Source organism: Neophocaena asiaeorientalis, unplaced genomic scaffold, assembly GCF_003031525.2.
Source record: "Neophocaena asiaeorientalis asiaeorientalis breed wild unplaced genomic scaffold, Neophocaena_asiaeorientalis_V1.1 scaffold130, whole genome shotgun sequence".
Lineage (NCBI taxonomy): Eukaryota > Metazoa > Chordata > Mammalia > Artiodactyla > Phocoenidae > Neophocaena > Neophocaena asiaeorientalis.
The window spans coordinates 9912132-9937029 of record NW_020173397.1 but is presented as its reverse complement, the minus strand read 5'-3'; the positions used below and the strand labels follow the sequence as shown (position 1 = coordinate 9937029).

At 42.3% G+C, this 24898-nt stretch overlaps 1 protein-coding gene across 12 annotated transcripts in view; it reads right to left on the bottom strand.

Annotated features, from left to right (window-relative positions):
• The window catches only part of FOXP1 (forkhead box P1), a 695723-nt gene that overhangs the window by 229269 nt on the left and 441556 nt on the right, over positions 1-24898 (bottom strand). For 11 of the 12 annotated variants that reach the window (XM_024747009.1, XM_024747006.1, XM_024747008.1 and 8 more), the window contains one exon: positions 859-1043. In XM_024747009.1, coding sequence (XP_024602777.1) covers positions 859-1032 — 174 coding nt within the window. In that variant the 5' untranslated portion in view covers positions 1033-1043. Of the gene's footprint in view, positions 1-858; positions 1044-12086; positions 12108-24898 lie in introns of those variants that run through there. The other variant, XM_024747016.1, reaches the window with a different exon arrangement.

The following is a 24898-nucleotide window of genomic DNA, read 5'->3' as shown; positions in this document are numbered from 1 at the left end:
GGAAAACAATGTTTATCTTCAAGCAAATGCTATTGACTTATTTGAATCTGCACCAACGCTGGCCACACAATGCCATTTTCTGGGTCACACCCTTTACCATTTGGAAATATTTTACCAGTCACTCCCAGGTACCTACTTAAATGCCTACAAAGGATATAACAGAATGAATACATCGCAACTTACGTGCATTTTGGGGAGCCACCACTAAGAGAGCACTTAAAGCATTAACAGGATTTAGTCACATACCAACTGCCATATGTATGTAAGAAACATCTGTAAGTGGCCCATCTCCCTAAATTCCTCCAGGTAGCAGCAAGCAGTTTCTTACACCGACGCCTATGTTATTGATGTCGTGTTATTTACCCAATTCTGCTTGGGTATTTCCATTTATTTCTATTCTCCCAAGTCACCTACTTTTCTCTCTTATAGCCCTCGTTTCTTTTTTATCCTTGATCCCTTATTTTGTTTCTCTCATCATAAGGCTTAATAAGTCTATGTATTTATTTTCTGATTCAAGCACTGGGAACAATTTCTCCAAAGATCTGTTTTATTGCAAGTAGTTAAACTTTAGGCTGACACGTTAGAGGCTCAAAGGAAGTGGCCAGAGGTCCACCCAACCTCATTTTCAACCACCATTCCCCAAGACAGAGGGGACTTCCAAGACTCTACTTCTCAAGCCCTTGGCAGTTCCGTCTCTTAAAGCCAGTCACTGGGGCCCTGCTGTGCTAGTGGCTTCAAAGATGGTGCTTACGGTCAGGGAGCCAGTGAGCGCCAGACATTCGCAGCGGTCAAACGTCAGGGGAAGCGGTAACATCGGCACCCACCACCCGCCCCAGCCCCCGCTCCAGAGCTCAGTACCTGCTGCTGCTGCACGTGGGCCAGATCGGCCGCCCCGACGTCCACCGCCGGCGTCTCCCCGTTGGGCCGCCCTTCCCGGAGGCCACCGCACTCTAGTAAGTGGTTGCCGCCGCTTGACCCGTTCTGGATGGCTGAACCGTTACTTTTCGTCTCAGTCCCAGATTCTTGCATCATGACTCAAAAACCTGGTAGAAGGATTTTGAGGAGGGAGCCGGGGAGAAAGAAAAAAGCAGCTGTTAGCACAGTTGTTGTATATTAGGAGAAGGGCCCTGCCTTCAGTGTTGCCAAAATCTGTAAACAGTTGTCATTTCCTTTCACTCATGTTACCCCTTAGAAATGGTCCAATTGCCTAGTTTTTGAATACGGAACTGTAGAGCACAGGGAACTCTATCACTATTCTCTGACAGCCTAGACGGGAAAAGAATCTGAAAAAGAACAGATGTACGTATATGGGTAACTGAACCACTTTGCTGCTGTACACCTGAAACTGACACAACACTGTAAATCAACAAGAGTCCAATATAAAATAAAAATTAAATTAAAAACTTGAGAAAAACAAATTCAAGTTTTGTTCTGAAAACTAGTATTGTTCTCTGTATGTTATCTTTTTCCCCTTAGAAGAGAACAATTATTTTCAGGTGAACCTAGGATTTATGGTTGAATTTCTGTGATTATATCTGTGATTATTATATAGTTTTTTGCTCAAAAACTGGTAAGTCATTCTGTTCAGCGTGTAACATTACATTTTAGTATGTGCAGGCTCTGTGTTGTGTGTTACACTCTTAGAGAAATATTCTGCAAATTCAGTCTATCAGGAGATGACACACATTACCAATAGGCTCCCCTGAGGTAATTCGTGCTGAAAACGCTTACACTCAAAGCCCAAAAAGCATTTTACTGATTCACACTCCTTGGACTCATTCAGGTATTGAAACTCTTCAAAAGTGGCCTTTCCAATAAGATCGGCCTCTTTGAGGGAGAGGAAAAAAAAAACTCCCCACTTTTCAGAAGCTAAACAAATTTAGACTATTATCTTTGCCTTATGGTTAAAATTCTCCTGAGAAGTCCCATTCAAAGTTAGGTGTTTCTCATACTGGATTCCTAACCTCTAGCTTGGTTTAAGGCCTGAAAGGTCTGGGCCGTCTTATGTTTGTTTTGGAGAAAACGTTGCCTAGGCAGACCAAAGAAAAGTTCTGAATCTGAACGTACTAAACGTCAAATTAAAAAAAAAGAGAGAGATATATATAGTAGTCCCCCCTTATCCACAGGGGATACGTTCCAAGATCCCTAGTGGATGCCTACTGAATCCTATATATACTATGGTTTTTCCGATACATACATACCCAAGACAAAGTGTAATTTCTAAATTAGGCATGGTAAGAGATTAACGATAATAACTAACAAGAAAAGAGAACAATTACAAAAATTACTATAATGTAAGTTATGTGAAAGTGGTCTCTCTCTCTCAAAATATCTTGCTAGACATATTTAATGCCTTTTCCATCTTAAATAAGCACTTATCACACACTATGGCCATAACTTTTGCCGCTCGAGGTATGACAGCAAAACTAGCATGAATTTCTTTTTTCTTGACTCGTTCTTCCCATAGATCTTAGCAACTTCACCATGTGATTTCTTTTCTTTTCTTATTACGTTGAGAACTTTCACCTTCTCTCTCTCTCTCTCTCTTTTTTTTTTTTTTTTTTTTTTTTTTTTTTTTTTTGCGGTACGCGGGCCTCTCACTGTTGTGGCCTCTCCCGTTGCGGAGCACAGGCTCCGGACGTGCAGGCTCAGCGGCCATGGCTCACGGGCCCAGCCACTCCGCGGCATGTGAGATCTTCCCGGACTGGGGCACGAACCCACGTCCCCTGAATCGGCAGGCGGACTCTCAACCACTGTGCCGCCAGGGAAGCCCTCACCTTCTCTCTTAAAGGGAGGCACTTTACGGCTTCTCCGTGGCACCTCCAAATTGCTGGCATCACTCGTCTTGTGCTTCGGGGCCATCATTAAGTAAAACAGATGTTACTATTTTACTTAAGGTGTAATAGGTGAACACGAGCACTGTGATACTAAGACACAACCGAGATGGCGACTAAGTGACAAATGGGTGGGAAACGCTGGACGAAGGGGTGACTCCCAGTGGGCTGGAGCAGGATGGTGAGACTTCATCACGCTGAGAATGGCGTGGAATCTAAAACTTAACAACTGTTTATTTCTGGAACTTTCCATTTAATATTTTTGGATTGAGGGTAACAAACCTCAGAGAGCCAAGCTGTGGATGAGGGAGGACAACTGGAGGTCCAAGGCAAGTCGCTAGATAATGTGGCCTTTGTGTAAATACATTTCGCACTCCTTGTTGCTCTCTGGGTACAAAACCGTTATCCCAAGGAGGCAATTCAGCTCTCAGTAAAGATGCCCAATTATGACGAAAGACAATATCTGCTAATATCAACTGTGACCACCTACTGATCACCAGTGTTGTGCTAGTCCCGGGGATTTATATGTATTCTCCAATTTAGTTCTCAGGACAATTCCTAGCTCGAGTTTCTACATGAGAAAACTAAGGCTCTGTGAGACTTATTTTAATTTGCCCAGTAAATATCATAGCCACTAGTGGTGGAACCAAGATTTGGACAAATTCAGTCTGACGTGTTTTCTTAAAGTGGAGGTGAGGCGGGGGAAGGCAAACAGTGAAGATGCCAGGGTCACACTTCAAGTAGAGAGGCCAGAAAAAACAACAGTCACTAAAGGAAAATGGCAGCTCAAACGTCCAAGCTGAGAAATGCCCGTATAATTAAGACTTCAGTAAAATGTGAAACACCAATCCTAGATAAAAGGGGGGGGGAGATAAATTGGTTGGGAGATTGGGATTGACATATCCACACCATTATATATAAAACAGATTAATTAGTAAGTACCTACTGTATAGCACAGGGAACTCTATTCAGTTCTCTAATGAACTATGTGGGAAAAGGGTCTAAAAAAGAGTGGATATATGTATATGTGTAACTGATTCACTTTGCTGTACAGCAGAAACTAACACAACATTCTAAATCAACTATACAATTTTGTATTGATAAAAACTAATTTAAAAAAGAAGGGCAGAAAACTTCTAAACAAATTGATTCAAATCACGGAAAGACATATGTACCACCAGTGTTGCAGATTTCTCCCCCCACGCGTGAAATATGTGACAACAGGGAAATTTAAACACTCTGGGCATCTTTAGAGGAGGTTGCCTTCTTGCTAGGATTGGTTTTAAGTCTCTTTTCTATAAACTCATACAAAAAACAAATGGAAAAATTAAAGCAGAAAAATTCCTATCTGTCTTTATTTCCTTTCAGTGCATAGTATTATCCAATGTAACTACAAACTTCATAAACCCAGAAGACATATCTTTTTTTAAAGTTAATCCAATACTGAACTGGATTAAGAATGGCATTTTTTGTTAACAGGTGGGAAACAAACTCAGACACAACAGCTGATTCACTCTCGTCTCTTTAGATCAGATATTTCAGTGATTATAGTCCTTTAAAAATTGTGTTCATATTCTTACTGTCTGCAGAGTAAAGAATCTACCAAAAAACAGCTAAAGCTTTCTCCAGTATGCAAGAGCCAGGCAAAATGCAAGTACCTAGTTTATCACCAAAAAAGAAATAAATCTGTCAAACGTAGGTACTTTTCCCCCCAACATTTCAGTTTCTCTGCCACAAACTTGCCCAAGTATATAGAAGCTAAGGAAAAGACAGTGTTTAGGGATTTAAGGAAGAGAACGGTTGTCTTAGTGGTGAGCAAGGAAACCCATTTAATTATTAGGATATGTCACAAGCATAGCTACAGAAAAAAGAGAAAAAGTTTTTAGCCTTCCAGAAAGCCTATCCATTACAGGGGTTTCCCACCCCACAAAGACAAAAACACTGTCCATACCTAAACTCTATACCTGCCCTCAGAATGGGGTATATTTAGCCAAACAGCCTGTCCTCAGGGGGCAGAGCTACAGGTAAAATGCTGCTTTCAAACCACGTGACCATCAGGACCCCAGACCTGAAGACAGGTGTCAGTCGAAGAGTCCCCGCTCCTGTTTCCGGAGTTTGACACCATCATGGTGGGTGGAGTACGAACTATCCCCAGTGCACAATTTGATGAGAAGGGTTTGGTCCGTGCAGTTCCAAAGAAGACTGCCAAGTCCTCCAGCACAAGTTTTGCAGGCATCAAGCCAAGCAGCTTGGCTTGCGAACCAGGTTTGTGCGAGTGCAGGCTTTGGGACCAAAATTGCATAAAGGATTATTTTGGTCCGAGGATGTCCTTAATTAGTCAAGTGCTAACAGTAGTATGTCAGTTGGAAGATTTAAATTTTCCCATAATCTCCCACACCAATCAGGAGAAAACAGGTTTTTTGAAAAGCACATGTGAAAAATGAGGAGTGTCGATGTCTAAGAACATTTCTAACAATATCTGGCCTGGCAGTTCTTTCTTTCTATGGAATGTTCCAAGCCATTTAATAAGCCTTTAGATCTGTGTCACGCTGCACAAACTACAAAGCCCTCTTATGTGTTTTTCAAACGTAGAAGAATTCTCTGAGGGAGGAAAAGCAGGGAATGCTATTCCCATTTTACAGGTAAGAAAACTGAACCTCAGCAGGTTAAGGAAGAGATGCCGCCAGAATCACTCCCCATTGCAGACGTGAACTTGTCCGTTCAAAAACCGGTGAGAGAATTTCCCATTTGCAAAGTCCTGTGCTAGGTGGTGATGCAAAGTACATGGACGGAAAGAAAACAGAGTCAAAACCCAAAAAGACAACAATGAGGGTGGCAGGTAGACAAAGAAAAGCGTATAAAATACAAAGCTGAAAGTGTCAGCATTCTTTAGCGAACCACTGTATTTGTCTCTTTCTATTGAGTTTTACAATTTTAGCGTCACCTAAAGCAAGTCACGGGAGAGGCATCTGTGTTTTCTAACATAGCATGCTGGACCCTCTATTCTTCCGTGCTTGTCCCAGGCACCCCGTGTGCGTTAACCTCCACTTTCCTCTGGGACACCCTAAAACCAATGAACTGCTTTGCTCGTGACAAACTGAGAACAACAAATAGCGCACAACCACCCAAAGTGCCTGAATAGGAAAGACATGGCACCTGGAGGGCACGGCCATGCCACACCCACTCATAAGTCCTTCCCGGAGAATCAAAGCCCAACCTTCCTCTGACTTTCTCTATGGCTTCTCTGAAGGCGCGGGGCGTGTTTAAATCACATATGATCCATTCAACACAACCTCACAAAAGCTGATGCTACAAATCCCACAGATGTCGGAAAGCTTAAGGAAGCCAAAATGACCCGCTTCTCGTCTTGCTTGGAAACATTACAGAGCTACTGATTTTTCAAAAGATCGATTTTTGTGCTGGAGGGACTTGTAGGAAGGATAAGAACTGAGTTTAGCGTGCTTGTTTATTGTCGTTGCCAACAGAGCTGCTCTCTGGAAGTATTCTGGAAAATTCATAATATCCTGGCCAATGTATTTATAGTAAATGAAAGCAATGCTTTCTTATTATGATTATTTCCTTGGTTACAGTGTTGATGCTGAAAATTTAAGGAAAATAAAGCCCTTGTTATCATGCTTGTGAAAGATTTTAAGCTAACAAAAAGTTCAGTCTTGATTCCAGGGCAGTTAATTAAGGTTGACCAAGTCAGGCAGAAGTAAATTAACTTGGCTGATCAATTATTTATATGAAGCAGAATAAATGCCCTTAAAGAACTTGGTCTGTTCATGAAAGGATGTGTAAATTAAACTAAACATAGTTTTGTAAAATATATTTCTACGTCTATGGGGAGAGGAGAAGAAAAGTTAACGGTGAAATCACTTTTTAGGAAAACGATTAGAGTGATTACACGGTCCTCCTCCACCCAAAGAAGAAAAACCCTCTTTCTCATTGTTCATCCATGTGTGAGGACAGAAGGAAAATGGCACGCATTTTGAAGAGATAACGGAAGCTCTGAGGAAGAAAAAAAAAAAAGAAGGAAGGATGGAAAGGTGGAAGGAAGGGAGGAAGGAAGTGACGGAGGAAAGGAGGAAGTGGGGAGGAAGAGGACAACTCTAAAAATGGAGAGACTATGTGAATTCCTACACAAGCATCCCTCAGAGACGTTGCAGGTTTAGTTCCAGACCATTGGCACAAATAAAAGTTATGTTTCCACTATACTGTAGTCTAATAAGTGTGCAATAGCATTATGTCTGAAAAACAAGCTACATCCCTTAATTAAAAAATACTTCATTGCTGAAAAATGCTAACCACCCATTGAGCCTTCAGGAAGTTGTCATCTTTTTTGCAATAGTCATATCAAAGATCACTGATCATAGATCACGTCAATAAATATAACAATAATGAAAAAGTTTGAAATCTGGCAAGAATTACCAAAATGGGACACAGAGACACCAACTGAGCAAATAATGCCGGAAAACACGGGGCCGACAGACTTGTTCGACACAGGGTTGCCACAAACCTTCAATTTATAAAAAAAGAAAAGAAGAAAAATGCAGTACCTGTGAAGTGCAATAAGGCGAAGTGCAATAAAAGAAGGGTATGCCTGTATTCTGGAAATCTTGAACACGTTCTGACTCCATCATCAGTTACACTCCACACAGGGTGTGCAGATGGGTCAAGAAGGAGGGTGGGAGTCAGGCTAGCTCTTGTTCTAAAGAAGTACTCTTTGGGACTTCCCGGGTGGCACAGTGGTTAAGAATCCACCTGCCAGTGCAGGGGACATGGGTTAGATCCCTGGACCGGAAAGATGCCACATGCCACGAAGCAACTAAGCCCGTGCACCACAACTACCGAGCCTGCGCTCTAGAGCCCACAAGCCACAACTGCTGAGACTGTGCACCACAACTACTGAAGCCCACGTGCCCAGGAGCCCACGTGCTGCAAACACCTAAGCCGATACGCCTAGAGCCCGTGCTCCACAACAAGAGAAGCCGCTGCAATGAGAAGCCCGCGCACCGCAATGAAGAGTAGATCCCGCTCGCTGCAACTAGAGAAAGCCCACGCGCAGCAATGAAGACCCAACGCAGCCAAAAATAAAAAAAAAGAAGTACTCCTTAAAATCCTCATGTTGCATCATGAAGTTTCAAAATCCTGATCATGTTCATGTGGTTCAGGAAAGAAGAAATAAAACCTTTCTGTATTAAGAATATAAAGCCAACATGCACTTCTGGGTCTCATCAGGTAAATGATCTGGTTCCCTTTAAATGTGCAAACGATTTACCTGGCAACATGACACACACCTAGGCGTTTTAAGGTGTAGCTAAGGGGATCACCCACCCACCCCCCATCGTAGTTCAGTGGGGTGGCCTGGGAAACTAAACCACCCGGTACTCTTACTTACTCTCATTCAAGTCAAGGGAATCAAGCCACAGAAAGCATCCAGACGGAAGTTAGAGCCTCTCAGTAGAAGGCTTTACATTTCCTAGAGTGAGACACATGCTTTTCAATCGTTCACCCTTTACCTGGCAAGATGCTACCGGGGCAGGTGGCAGTGAGGAGATGAAGGGCTGGTGGAGGGGATTACAAGTGAAGTGTAGGGGTTAAGGAAGCGGGCGATGGAGGGGCCTCGACTGGCCCCAAGATACTGAATGACCGTCTACGAGTGGTGGGCTCATAGCATACTCTCAAAGATGGGGGGAGGAAGAAAAGAACAGGTGAAACAGAGTGACCACAGTTGATTATTTTCTCATCCAAGAGCACTTCCGCAAGCTGTCAATGAACCCTTCAGACACCACCGTCTGTCCGTCCACTGCCCCCACTGGCAGAAGTCCCATTTCATGGAAAGACCATCCGAGAGCCAAGTTTAGGAAGACAAGTCAGGGTGCTGACTGTGCTGTGAAGGCACCATCTTCCAATACCAAATTTTCACAATTATAACAGAAAGGCGTAAAATTTTCTAATGCATGGCAGTTCAAAAAGTAATCAAGGGAAGGAGCCGGAGGGCTATTTTAATATATGCAAAGCTAGTGACCCACAGTAAATGGGAAGTAAGCCACAATGAATACAAATAATGCACACAGACTGAAGTCTTGGTCTGATGAGAGACGGCTAAAATTAACACCCAATTAATTTCCGAATTGACAAACAAATGAAACCCATAAATCTACTTTCTCATTAATTTTCTCGTGGTATAATTTAAAGCAGTAATATGAGGGCAAAAACTGAGCATTATCCATCATAAATACCAAAAAGATAGCAGTGTAACACCATAAATTATGCATATTACCTGTTGTTAAAAATGATTTATGAATTATCAACTTTATCATGCACTGTAGATATCTAGATCCATCTTTAAAAATCTGAAATTTCTTCTTAAAGAGGAAAAAGTTCAGGAGCAATGAAATGGTCAAATGCATGTTAAAAAAAAAAAAGTGGGGGCTTCCCTGGTGGCGCAGTGCTTGAGAGTCCACCTGCCGATGCAGGGGACACGGGTTCGTGCCCCGGTCTGGGAGGATCCCACATGTCGCGGAGCGGCTGGGCCCATGAGCCATGGCCGCTGGGCCCGTGCGTCCGGAGCCTGTGCTGCGCAACGGGAGAGGCCGCAACAGTGAGAGGCCCGCGTAGCACCAAAAAAAAAAAAAAAAAAAAAAGTGGCCACTTATTTAGTCATATGGGAGGATTAGGGCCAAATTGGAATCTTCACAGATCTTAGGTTAGAAGGGATTGAGAGTATCATGCAGGTGATAGGCTGGGCCTCTCGGGGAGGAGAAGAAATAAATAAGTTCCAGGAGCACCCCTCCAAGGAAGCATTGGCATTTGTGTGTTAAAGGAGCTACCCATCCCTCTGCCCTTCAAGAACGCAGGAAATGCAGGGTTTGGTGTGAAAAAGGAATGGGTACAGGCCACAGTATGGCGGATACATCTCAGAGAGCCAGAATCTGTAACAACAGGGATTCAGTGAGAAAAGGAATCCTCACCTGGTGAGAAGTGTGGGATGAAAATTCTGTTCATTGTTAATAAGGTCATAATTAAAAACAATAATACTGCAAAAATTAATAATAATGTAGCTCTCTTACCTTTACAGCTCAAAGGAGGGGAAAGAAAAAGAAATAGGAGCTAGTTTCTATTTATCAATTGAACCAGAAGCACTTTATATTTATCAATTAAATGGGAAAAAAAGCATTCAGATTAAAATGATTTCCTTCTGCACCTCTCTACCTCCATGTGTCTAGTAAGAATTAAAAGCCAAAAATTCCTTTATCTCCAACTTGACTTTCAGACATGCCTTGCACAGAATAGGAATTCAATACATAACTGCTGAATTTTTAACTAAATGATTACACAACAGAAGAATCCAAGTCCAACCTCTCAATCAAATGAGATCAAGCGCTTGTAGTCACCACCTTTTATGTTGCTTCTTCTAAACTACTCTGTTTCCTGTACTTCTTGGGAATGACTAACCGTTTTGCAGTTCTAAAACTCCGAAAAGAACTTGTGCCATTAAATCATTTTAAGTCTTCATAGAAGTATGACTGTCCCAGTTGGAAGAGAATTAGAAGAATAGGGTGGTAACGAAATGATGTTCCTAACAAAAAGATGGTTTCGCTTTTCTACCAGCCTTTCCAGGTAAAGACAGGAGACTTCGAACTTCCAAGGAAAAGGCATTTCTCAATTTAAATTCCAGGGCAGCAAAGCTTTTCAGAGAAACTGTAGATGCCTCCGTCTCACGACCTGTTGTAACCAAACTTTCTGAGACTCTGTACTCTTTATAAGACATCCATGAGTACAAACGACAAGCATCCCACTCTCTTAAAAGTTTGTATTTTTAGAACTTCGGCAACCATTGGTCTTGTTTTCCTTCTCTCTCAGTAGACAAGAGTTTAAGTGTTGTGATCATGGCAACTGTGGGCAAACTATAGAAGTTAGAAAGAAGCCGCTCTAGGAAACAGAAGTACAAAGCAGAATCCATACCCACTCCCTGTCATATTAATCCAGACGAGCTCAAATAATTAAACAGAGACTAAAAAGGAGCCTTGCCAATCCAGGACTAGGCTGTTTGCTTTGCCACAAGGAAGCCGCTGAAGCTTAGGGTTTGACGGAGCCAGGTGTTCTGCGGAGCTTAATTAAAATGCGTTTTCATAGAACAAAACAGATTTTAAGTTTGAGAACTAACAAAGCCTGTAGAACTTTAATCATTCAAACAGCTGAACTCTCAGAAAGAGTCTGGTGGAATAAAGTGACAGACAACCCGTTCAGAATATATATATTTTTTCACTTCCATATTTTATATAGTTGCATATACATGGGTCTGGGTTCCTAACAGCAATTAATGACCAGCACGTTCGATGACACACTTCACGTGTCTCCCATTTCTCCTGCAGCCCCTAACTGCTATGGTGGCCAAAGGGAACAATTCGCTCACAGCATCATGGCAACTTCATGAATGCAGCCCATCAGAAGTCTGTTGCTTGCATTTCTCCATTGCGTGAAAGGGACAATTATTTAATTTTATCCTTGAAAAACTCCAATATGAATGTATGCATTTCTCCCCCCTCCCCAAAGTCGCTCTTAACAGAGAGATTAGCAGGCTTTTACTGACATGAAAGACCACCATTTGTTGAAGGTCATGACCCCCCAGCCTCCAGCCTCACCCCAGTCTGTGGTGTATCCTTGTAATTTACAGCAAAGGCTAGCAAGCCCTGCCCAGTGTTGAAACACAAGGCAAAGTCAGAAACAGCAACAAACAATAATTTAAAAAACAGAAAACAAAGATGATGTGAGCTGAGTTTGCTCTGTTGTTTGCAAAACATGACAAAAGACAGGCTCCTGTTGGCTTTTATCTAATGTGCTTGCCTGTGTCCACGAGTCTGTCTGTCTCTCTCTCACACACACACACACACACAAACGCACACGCACATGCACACACACACCCTCCAAGCCAAATAAAGAGATACAAGGTCTGTTTTACTTAACTAGAAAGGATACAATGCCTAAGTGCACTTTAAAATGAGACAGGTAAGTGTAACAGGTAAGAATCAAAATACTAGCTTTTAAAAATATATCCCTGCATATTAATTGCATGTTTTCCTCTCAGGACGTCTCTGTATCACAGAGGAATTGTTCAGAACATATTAAACTACAAGTTTATCTTCCTTTTTCAAACTTGATAGAGTACATGCATCACAGACGGTCCATAGAGAGCCCACAGGACAACACACAACACATACCAAATGCAAAATCCAAGGATTGTACCTTTTGGAGGTGATTGCCTTGTTCATAGCACTAGACTTTTTCTCCTAGACCTTTTAAGTCCTTGTTTGTTCCACAAAGAGTTTTCTAGCCATCTGATGTTCTATTACTGAGCTACTGGCCTTTCAGGAGAGCTCTCTCCCTTCTGAAAAAAGCAAACAACTGCATAGATATCATTACACTAAGGAAATCTCTTAGAAAAACCAAACAACTTGCTAATCTCTCCAGCCCCTTCATCTAAGCAAAAGATAAGAAAAGCAAACCTAAGTCTGTTTCAACCACATTCCAGGGACAAGTTCCCCTTTTCCTTTCTTTATCGAAATTCTAGCATTTAAATTTTTTTGTTGTTTTTGTGTGTGTGTGTGTGTGTGTTTAAAAAACAGACCTTGCAGGATAAACTGCTGCTCACACCCGCAAACAAAGCAATATTTGTTTAATAACGATTGCTGCCATGGGTACAGTAAACAAGGGGCCCAGCACTTGTGTTTATGAACAAACACATCATCTTACAAGAGCAATTTAACATTAACCAGGTGGAATAATCAACAGATTTCATAGGTGACACCAGGGGCAGGACTAATGTAAACAGAACTGGGGAGGAGAGTGGGGCTACTCTTAGGGAATCAAGGTCGAGGTAAATGCATTACAGAGTAAACAGCTGCAAAGAAGGCAAGATAAACAAACAGTCATTCTTCTGACATTTAGAGAGGCAGAAAGGTTGTACGTTACATAGATCAGCTGCTGACCACCATGAAATCAAACCAGTTGGAGACCAGGCCTGCTTGTTTGCACAATGCCATGTTTGCTTATAAACAACTATTTGCCGTTACCAACCTCGCATTACTCATCATCACGTAAGCCAGAGCGAATCAAGTGAAATCCGGTTAACTCTTTACTGGTGAGGTTACTTGGCAATCCAAAAAAAGCATGGTCCCCTTTAAGAAAAAGAGGTTTCCCCCCCGCCGGCCCCAAATGAAACAGAGTTCAGTCAAATGCCCTTTTATTTCCTGGCTTGTAGATAAAAATAAAGCATCTACACGGTTTCAACTACTATAGGTTGCATCTGGTAACAGCTTTAAAAGACTGTAATATTTTCATGCTTGAGTAACCATGCATTCATTTCCTGGGCTCATCTCCTTTTATCAATGAAATATATGAGTCAAACACGGATTCAGATCTGGAATGTTTTATCTAGAAGAAAAACCCTGATGTTCCTTTCTCCCCAAGTTTCTTGATCCAAGATACCCTCAAGCACTCAGTACCCACAAACAGATCTGTAGCATTCTCCAACACCCTGCAAAAACCAGACTACACCTGGTGATGATTTTGCCCTTAAAAAAGATTACATAAATAAATTAATCAGTTGATGTTACGTATGAGGATTCAGCAGTTCATGCTGTCGGCTTATCAAAGAAATCTCAAGTCTCCAAAGCCAAGAGTAAACAAGCTTACTCCGTCCAGTAACAAAGTGTCACAAAGAAATGTTCCACCTTCAAAAATTTGTTTCATGTGTACTAACATGTAAAACAGTATGCTGTATATCATAAGAAAGTTATCGTACTCTATCAGAGATACTATATTTAGGTATACAATTTGCAATTAAAACATTAGTTTGGGAATCTATTTTACAGATACTTTAACATTATTAAACTACTTAATTTTGATATGTGAATAACATCCATTACTTAAAATTTAACAAGCAAAAACATACCGAAAGACAGTTTTTTTATCTATATCTTACATTTATGATCAGTTAATTAATTTTTAAAAATCTAGCATTATGTCAGTGCAAAGTACAGCAAAACACTGCTGGATAGCCGAAGCAGAATTTGATAAGAGAAAATGAAATTTTTAAAAAACACAAAAAACTAAAGATACACCTCAGAAGATTCTGGCAATTACATTAGTAATGATCAGATTATTGGAATTTCCATCTCTGTCTAAAAATTGTAACAAAATTTTACTGGTCTTCCCCCGCCAGCCCTGATCATCACACTGAATTCCACTACAGACTTCCTAACCTTCTCTAGTAGCTCTTGTTTCCAGCTCCTGCTGCAATAATCTAATCTTTGTTCTGCAACCCTGAAGTCACAAAGTAACAGGGTATTTTCTTTTGTGTTTTTGTTTTCTTGCGCTGTGGTTTGTTTCCTAAGTCCCTCTCTGCTGACTGTTTCCTTTCCCCAAACCAACACAGCCCCTGAGGCCTCAACACAACGTCTGGAGAAGAAATTTCCATGGACGGTTCAGTGCCCTAGGAAGAGGGAATTTCTCAGGCTCATGGACCTGTTCTCACCTTCCGGTCACTGGGAAGGGACACGGAGACGTCTCCCTTTTCTGCCCTAGAAAGCCCTCTAGGGCTCAAGCTGTTCCACTGCCCTAGAGAAGGAAACCCAGCCTCGCTCAACTCTGGCTGCTGGAACAACACAGAGACTCTTCCTCAAATGCTTTGGGAACGGAACGTTCTCAAATTCCATGCTCACTGCTCTGCGCATGCGGCTGAGATGACTAGGAAACAGAGAGGTCCCTAATCCTATGTCCCAGCGAAACTCAAGGGAGAAAAAAATGGAGAAGTAAAAGCGTAACGCTGTGTCCTCCCATCCCTGCTGCCCGTCTTCAATGGAAAATGCTGATGACTCACTATACACACTTCTCATTTTTTCCAGGAGTTCTCCTGACCTTCATTTTTATTTTCTATACCTAAAGTCTGGAGAAACTAGACTACTGGTCAAGGATTATAAATAGGGTGTACAATTCTACATGGTAATCCAAAGAGCTGTAAACATTTTCCTTGGTAAAGGTCAGTAAGCGGGCCCTGGAGTTTTTAACGCCATGCTGTCCCTTAGGTACATAATCATCACCCAAATGGAGACTCCTTTGGATTCTGCGATGGTTCTACTGATTCCTTACCGTGAGTGGGATAGATAACATGCCTTTCTCCTCTACCCCAGCTGTAGTGGTAAACTTGTTCTAATCCACCTTTTGTTGTACCTGTATGTGTCTATTTACTTATTTTGTTCCCCAAAGACCCTAAATGTTTAAAGCTTTATTTACTAAAAAAAAAATTAAAGTAAAATGAATCAAAGAGGAAGAGAAAGTGCATTTATAAAGAAGCCTTTCATATGACATTTAAAAATTTCATTTTTACTTTCTAAAACTTTTTATTGAAATATAGTTGATTTATAATGTGTTAGTCTCAGGTGTACAGCAAAGTGATTCAGATATATACACATATATAACTTTATATAAATATATATATATTTTTATATTCTCTTCCATTATAGGTTATTACAAGATATTGAATAGAGTTCCCTGTGCTACACAGTAGGCCCTTGTTGGTTATCTGTTTTATATACAGTAGTGTGTATATTTTAATCCCCAACTCCTAATCATATAATCTGTTTGACAGACCATTTTAAAAACTGAAAAGAGTCCTGAGGAAGCTCTGGGGAGACCCAAGATTGGAAAGGACTGATTTATTCTTTCCACAACTCTTCTCTGGGACAATAATCTGACAAATCCTGAGATTCTTAGAGCGGTCATGCCATCTGAGTGGCCCCTTGAGCCAGTTTCCAAGCCTCAAGCATTCACTTCTACATCTACATTCATTATCTTTGCCCTCTTCATCTACACGTCCAATGTCATTTTTTAAATTTATTCACTTTTGGAAAACATAAATCTATTTCAGAGAAAACTTTGTATCACTTCATCAAGTGGAAAAACCACTATGTATCCCTCCGAAGGAAAGACTTTGTAATAAATGTGATACAACCCAACCAATGTTACTAGATTCTAGCTAGATCCTACAGTCCACAAAGGCTCTGAGTGGAAGCCATGTTCTTTCTTTGTTAAATAGTGAGTTTACAATGGGAAGAGAGAGATTAAAGACATACTAGCTCCAAATGGAGACTTTCTCCTTGGCTTTACCAGAAGGATTAAAACAGACTGAAAATGGAATTGCTTCAGCATCAAATCACAGTAATGAGAATTGGTGGATGACTTATGAACCACCTAAAAATCCTCTTCAGACACACCGGGGAGTGGTACAAGCTTATGTCTTGGGAAACTGAGCTAGAGAAGGCCTAAGAGATCCACGCTGGGACCAGGCTACATCCCTGACTCCTAAGCACAGTATTCCTAACGGTGCAACTCACAAAGCACTTATAGAGAGCCTACTGTATACACTTAATGCTGCTAAAGAAATAATCAACTGACTAGACTCTCTACTTTTGCCCCTGAACTGGATGGGACTCCTATAGGCCGTGGGTATGATGCTTGTAGAAGACACCTTAAAAATCAAACCAGCAGCTCTAACACAAGCCTCCCTCCCAGGCCTGCCTGTTCTCACATCATCAAAAAGCTAGTCCAAGGGCCACTTAAGTAGAGCTGCCTTTCTTCAATGCAAGTTCAGAGTTTATTCATTACCAAGTAACTACTATATGATAAAAAACTATAAGCATATCATTCAAATGCTTTATTGGTCAAAAAGATAGATGCTTTTATTAGCCCAACCTTTTTTGTAATGGAGTGCCACTGATGACCCAGCATTAGCCTCATTCCCTGCTATTAATCACACTTCCAAGAGCCCATTTCGCCTTAAAAATCTTAAGAAATTGCTATAATTTAAAGACATGGTGGCTACATAATGGGAAATGCCTCGCAGATTGTATCATTTCACAAAATACAGTATTTTTTTATGGGAACAATGAACATAATGCTAAAGTATTACAAAATGGGGATAATTTTTATATATAAAAGTGAGATGTAAGCTGTCTTTTGTGGCTTCCCACATTTGCACACTTTAATCACTACCTTTGCGAAGTTGATTAATAAGGCATAGGCGTATAGTTTACATAGATTAAAATCAATACAACACTCTCAAACAAATGAAAAATAAAAATGAAATGGAGAAAACCTTATGTACTAAGATAGAAAAAAAGCATCGCTTGGCTTGAGAATATTCCATCAGTGGCAGATGCCTCATTCACCATATATATCATTCCTGTGCCTTCTCTGTTCACGCGAAGAGAACTAAAACAAGCTCTTCAATAAGGGACTTCAGGACAAACTACAGGTATCTGTCAATTTACTTTCAGTGTGACTTCAATGATATAACGATGCCCTTACCTTCTAAGTCCTCATCTCATTAAACCACCCTTCATGACCATTTAGTACCCCTGAATATTATAAAGGAAGGCAGAGCTGAAAGAGTTTTTCAAAATATCGAGCTAAAATAAACCTTTTTCAAAGTGCCCCTTCAATTTTTACTACTACACAATTAGAACACAACATACATGAATTTTCAAATCCTGCATATCCGAAAGAACGGTGACATTATATTATATGATGAATGAAGGGTGGGCTCCAATTAGGCACGAAGATGATGAGCAGATCTGGTTGTACACGACTGGGAGGAATAGAGAATCCGTCAGTCTTAAGTCAAGAACCCAGATATCATCCTACGGTTAGCAAGGGTTGAACTCAGAAACTGTGAAACAGCCGGAGGCTGGTGACACAGTATAGGTGGGGGGCCGGGCATCGGGACTGCTCAGTGATAAGTAATCACAGCTCTGACTGAGGGGCCCCTTCTCAGAAACATGCTCCTCCACCGTGTGGTGTCAAATAGCTAAGATAAGCACCTAGACCTTGAACGCACCACTCCTAACTAGTAAAGAGGCCAACCTCTGCACCTTTTTCTCAAGACCTAGGAGGAAGTGCTGAGCCAGGGAGGATATTCAAGAAGAAACAGTCACAGACACACCAACAAGAAGGGCAGAGCTTAAGATGCCCACAGTCAACAGAGCAGGTACCAACAGCGGGGTCAGTGATGGCAGCCTCTCTTCACATACTGGGTCCTGGGGTCACTGGATGGCTGCTGATTCAGTGGTGGGACCACCAGATGTCTGGAGACTCCAGATTCTCAACAGGACACCTTCATGAACTAAATATCCAAAGAAACTTTTGAAGGGCATTGCTACTCCTTGGCATTTCCACGGTAAGTGTGAAGAGTAGGGGTACTGGACATCTTTAGAGCAGAAACGCCACCTGGTACTGAGTACGAGACTTTTACGGGAGGCAACAGGGCCTATGAGCGTCATCAATATCTGAGTTAAGACTCATCAAAGATCACAGCCCATGGATAACCAAATGATAGAAGGAGTCAATATGTCTATTCAAGAGCAGATCCCTGCGGTCCTTTCCTCAGGAGACTGACACAGGTGCAAAGGCTCTGTCTCGTGGCAAGAATTTCCAGACAAAACCACGTACACCTCCAACAGATAAGGAGGCTATCGCTTTCTACGCTGCAACTGTGGTGCAGACCTCCACCACTCAAAGCATGGTTCTATGGAGAATAGCACAGGTATCGTGTGGGAGCAAAATGCACCTTCTCAGGCCCGTCGCGGACCCACTGAACGAGCACGTGCGTGTTGGTGAGAGCCTCCAGGTGATTCAATCGAAGTCTGAGAGGGCAGGTGTGGCGGAAAGAGAGTCGCCATTGGACCAGACATACTTGAATTTGATGCCAGTTGCAAGGTTTCCACAAGCCGCCCAACCCCTCTCTCTCTCCATTTCCTCATCTCTAAAATCACACGGCTCTGCATCTGGATTCACGCATCCTTCGAAGCCGTATTTATTTTGTACCTACTATACGCCAGGTCCCGTCCTGAGCGTGGGGCCACAACGGGGAACACAAATCGATACAGATCCACCGACACGGAAGTGACGAATGGGGAAAACACACATTAATCAGTTATTCATATAATAAGTAGAGATTAGGACTGTGAGCACTGCTACAATGAAAAATGCACAGGGCTCTGAGAGCACACAAAGCTAACATATGTAAAGTGCCTAGTACGCAGTAGGTGCTCAATCAATCACAGGGATTATTAGTAGCCCATGAAACCCAGACCTTGGGGAAGCCACTAAAAAATTCCCAAGTGCGGAGTGCTCCTCTCTCCATCATAAAACGAGCCTGAAGTAGGACTGTGTTCTCAGTGGAATGATTTTTCGAAACATTTCCTGCTTTCTCCAGGTGATATGAGGAATATAACATCGATAAAGTCAACATTTCTTTGAAGGACAGCTCAGAGAACGTCATTCGCTTTCCGGGTTATTGTTCAGAATTAGCTCTTGTTTACCAAGTTGTAGTTAAAAGGGAAAATGCAGAGCAGGGCAGAGGGTAATACTGCAAACCAGTCTCACCCTAAGCCGTCTCTTGATGATGACTTTGAAGCCTCGATACCTCCAGAAAAAATCTTTAATTGCCTTTTCAGAAGCATTTCTCCTTTGTATACACCGTTTGTGGAAGTTAAGGAAGTACATGTTAATAACTGCAGATAGGATTAGCAAGCTGTACCTCATATTCTGGACGCAAGTGGCTAATGACTAGTGTACTTAGCATGTACTGTCTACACAGTGGGAAAACGGGACAGAACAGGCATCAGAGATCCCACGACCAAATCCCCAACACCGAGGACACCCACCCCAGGAGGGGGGCGACCTTATTCTTCCTCGCTGAATAGAAAGCTTTCGTAACCTCACAACTGAGTGGGTTCAGCGTCCCCTTCAACCAGCCCTCTGAGCCCACCGTGGCATTCTTAGGCTCATTTCCCATGAATTCGTGAACTTTACATAAAAAATTTAACCATGATGTCTCAGCTCGTCATGTTCGTTTTGGGTTCTTTTCCCAAAAGTTGGCTTTCTTCCAACAGGTGAGTATTTGTGATGGGAGAATTCTGACCTCACTTTTAACAGAAAGCCCCCCATCGAAGAATACGTAACAGGAACCGCCGGGAAAAGGCAGGGACATTGGGGAAAGTGTATACCATACAACGTGGTTTGTGTTAAGACCTCCAGGTCTTAATGTACAGGAGCTGAGTGATAACACCATCGGCTCACACACTGGAGCACCTACTTTGATTTTTATAAGTTGCTTGTATTGTTAGATGAAACGGGATAGAGTCACTATTAACTTGGTAAGCAGTCACAAATGGGTGTTTTTCATTTCTTACTGCCTGGAATAAGATACATCTTCAGGATAATTTCCCTTGGGTCCAACTATTAAAAATGCAAAGTATGAGGGGAAAGGATACATCTGGAATAATAGAAAACATCAGGGGAAAAAAATTCTGCCTAACACTGTCGTTCCACGGCAGCGGTTCTCAATAGGGGGTGATTTTGTCCGCCCCCAGCCCCACCCAGGGGACATCTGGCAATGTCTGGGGACAGTTTTGGTTGTCACAACTGGGAAGAAGGGGTGTTACTGGGAAACCAGGGATGCGTGTTGTTAAAATCCTACAATGCACAGCACAGGCCGCAGCACAGAAAGTATTTGGTCCCTCATGTTGGTAGCATCACAGTCAAGAAAACTGTTCTATGGAATTTGCACTGCATCAAAGCAATGAGTTACAGTTCTTTTTCGATAATAAATTTATAATATGCCTTAAAATGTTAATGACTTGTGATGTTTGCTCGCATTTCTACTTTGTAAATACTAGTTAATCGAGCAACTGTGATGGGTCAAGGTTACGCAAAACTTAGGAGATGCTCTGTCATGGAGTGCTGTGTTTCATGAGGGTGGCGATGAGGAGGGTGAGGGAGAGCGTGCTCACAAGCAAATAGGAGGAGAGGTGCCTGGAAATGGAAGTGACCAAGCCTGGAAGGGAAGACTGGAGGTGGAACCTTCACTGAGCTGGAAGCAGGGAAGGGCTGGGATTAAAGGAATAGTTTAGGGAGAGAAATCTGATGGAAGTACGCTGGATGCGGCTAAAGCAAGGAAACCAGGGGGCAAATTAGGAAGCTTGAGTCCGGTACTGACAGAGGCAGTAAGAGTGGGAATCAAAAGAGGGCTGGGGGCTCCCTCCCTTTTCCCCCTGACTCCTGAGCACATACATGCTCCATCATGACTCCCTCTTCTGCTGTGATATCGGTACCCTCCCGCTCCTGACAAGTACGCATGGCAAGCTTAAAACAGGTTTCCTCAACCTCAAGTGTCTCTGATGGACAGAACTAGACGTCATCGCCTCCCCTTCTTCCTCCCCACTGGGTCCTCAGCCCGCTCTAAGTTGGCTTCTGCCCCTCCCCTCTGCCCCAAATATTCCTACCGCCGTCGCTAACGCGACTGGAGTTGCTAAATTCAACTGACACTTTTCAATCCTTACCTCACTTGACCCCCTGACAGCACATGACACTGTCATTCACATCGTCTCTCTCTGGGGAAAAAAAAAATCTCTCTTCTTTGCCTCCAGGTTTTCCTGCTCACGGTGCTTCTCTGCCTACACATCTGGGTGTCTCCTTCTCACTCCTTTTAAGGAGCGTGACTTCCTCTGCTCATTCTGAAATCTTTCATCTTGCCTAGAGTTCCATACTCAGGATTCCCAAACTCTAAAGCAGGGGTTGACAAACAACCCAATCCAAAAATGGGCAGAAGACCTAAACAGACATTTCTCCAAAGAAGATACACAGATTGCCAACAAACATGTGAAAGGATGCTCAACATCACTAATCGTTAGAGAAATGCAAATCAAAACTACAATGAGGTATCACCTCACAGCAGTCAGAATGGCCATCATCAGAAAATCTAGAAACAATAAATGCTGGAGAGGGTGTGGAGAAAAGGGAACCCTCTTGCACTGTCAGTGGGAATGTAAATTGATACAGCCACTATGGAGAACAGTATGGAGGTTCCTTAAAAAAACTACAAATAGAACTACCATACGACCAAGCAATCCCACTACTGGGCATATATCCCGAGAAAACCATAATTCAAAAAGAGTCATGTACCAAAATGTTCATTGCAGCTCTATTTACAATAGCCAGGAGATGGAAGCAACCTAAGTGTCCATCATCGGATGAATGGATAAAGAAGATGTGGCACATATCTACAATGGAATATTACTCAGCCATAAAAAGAAATGAAATTGAGTTATTTGTAGTGAGGTGGATGGACCTAGAGTCTGTCATAAAGAGTGAAGTAAGTCAGAAAAACAAATACCGTATGCTAACACATATATATGGAATCTAAGGGGAAAAAAAAGGTCATGAAGAACCTAGGGGCAAGACGGGAATAAAGACACAGACCAACTACAGAATGGACTTGAGGATATGGGGAGAGGGAAGGGTAAGCTGTGACAAAGTGAGACAGTGGCATGGACATATATACAGTACCAAACGTAAAATAGATAGCTAGTGGGAAGCAGCCGCATAGCACAGGGGGATCAGCTCGGTGCTTTGTGACGACCTAGAGGGGTGGGATAGGGAGGGTGGGAGGGAGGGAGACGCAAGAGGGAAGAGATATGGGGACATATGTATATGTATAACTGATTCACTTTGTTATAAAGCAGAAACTAACACACCATTGTAAAGCAATTATACTCCAATAAAGATGTTAAAAAAATAAAATAAAAAATAAAGCAGGGGTTGACAGTTTTTTTCTGGAAAGGGCCAGAGAGTAAATATTTTCCACTTTGCAGGCCACACAGTCCCTGTCCCAATAACTCAAGAGTTGTAGCTCCCTTGTACCACAAATGTAACCAGAAACAAGACACTAACATGTCTCGGGCATGACTGAGTGACTGCCAATAAAACTGTATTTACAAGACAGGTAGCAGCGGGATTTGTCCCACAGGGCTGTAGTTTGCTGACCCTTGCTTGAAAGCACCATCCCTGGAAGACCTTTTCCTTCCCATGGCTTCATTTCAGTACTACCTACATCCGCTGAATGCTGAATCGTTTCCGCCAACCAAAGTATCTTTGCAGAGCTACAGACCCGGACTCCTACAACCTTCTGGACATTGCTGGACATTTCTTCTGGATGTGCTAAAATAACCTCAACTTTGTGTCAGACTGAGATCATCTATTTCTTCCTCCATCCAAACCCCAAGCCAGCAGTGTTCAAACAGAGGTCACTTTTCAAATCAAGAATTATCTCATCATCTTCCTTCTCTTTTATTTCCCCCATTACCAGTTCCCATCTACTCTACCTACTATTCATTCATTCATTCATTCATTGCTTAACCAATACAAGCCTGTAATATTATTTACATCATCTCACTTGATAATGTTTTAACATCTTTATTGGAGTATAATTGCTTTACAATGGTGTATTAGTTTCTGCTTTATAACAAAGTGAATCAGTTATACATATACATATGTCCCCATATCTCTTCCCTCTTGCGTCTCCCTCCCTCCCACCCTCCCTATCCCACCCCTCTAGGTCGTCACAAAGCACCGAGCTGATCCCCCTGTGCTATGCGGCTGCTTCCCACTAGCTATCTATTTTACCTTTGGGAGTGTATATATGTCCATGCCACTTCTCTCACTATGTCCCAGCTTACCCTTCCCCCTCCCTGTGTCCTCAAGTCCATTCTCTAGTAGGTCTGCATCTTTATTCCCATCTTGCCCCTAGGTTCTTCATGACCATTTTTTTGTTTCGTTCTTTAGATTCCATATATATGTGTTAGCATATGGTATTTGTTTTTCTCTTTCTGACTTACTTCACTCTGTATGACAGACTCTAGGTCCATCCACCTCACTACAAATAACTCAACTTCGTTTCTTTTTATGGCTGAGTAATATTCCATTGTATATATGTGCCACATCTTCTCTATCCATTCATCCCATGATGGACACTTAGGTTGCTTCCATGTCCTGGCTATTGTAAATAGAGCTGCAATGAACACTGTGGTACGTGACTTTGAATTATGGTTTTCTCAGGGTATATGCCCAGTAGTGGGATTGCTGGGTCGTATGGTAGTTCTATCTTTAGTTTTTTAAGGAACCTCCATACTGTTCTCCATAGTGGCTGTACCAATTCACATTCCCACCAGCAGTGCAAGAGTGTTCCCTTTTCTCCACACCCTCTCCAGCATTTATTGTTTCTAGATTTTTTGATGATGGCCATTCTGACTGGTGTGAGATGATATCTCATTGTAGTTTTGATTTGCATTTCTCTAACGATTAGTGATGTTGAGCATTCTTTCATGTGTTTGTTGGCAGTCTGTATATCTTCTTTGGAGAAATGTCTTTTAAGGTCTTCTGCCCATTTTGGATTGGGTTGTTTGTTTTTTCGTTATTGAGCTCCATGAGCTGCTTGTAAATTCTGGAGATTAATCCTTTGTCAGTTGCTTCACTTGCAAATATTTTCTCCCATTCTGAGGGTTGTCTTTTCATCTTGTTTATGGTTTCCTTTGCTGTGCAAAAGTCACTTGATTTTTTATGGCAACTCCCATTGAACGGCAAGTATGGACAGTCATATCCCATTTTACAGATAAGTGCATCAAATCTTCAAAAAATGATGTCCCTGGAAAGAAGTGGAATTAGGGCTTGGGCTCTACCTGCTATTTAAATAGTATCTGTTTCTCCACACCTTTGCCTTGGAGCATGCCCCCATCCCTTTATAACTGTGAATGGGAATGGATACATCTCCCAGCCTGGCCATGTCACAGCACGTCTGATCACATGACCTCCTTTGTTTAATGGCTCCTCCTTCAATGGCTCCCTAATGCCTCACATGTGAAGCGCCAAACCTCTAGGCTTCCTCTGTCCAGTAGGAAAGCCACTGGCTACATGAAGTTATTGAACAATTAAAATGTGGCTAGAGGGCTTCCCTGGTGGCGCAGTGGCTGAGAGTCCGCCTGCCCATGCAGGGGACGCGGGTTCGTGCCCCGGTCCGGGAAGATCCCACATGCCGCGGAGCGGCTGGGCCCGTGAGCCGTGGCCGCTGAGCCTGCGCGTCCGGAGCCTGTGCTCCTCAACGGGAGAGGCTGCAACAGTGAGAGGCCTGCGTACCGCAAAAAAAAAAAAAAAAAAAAAAAAAA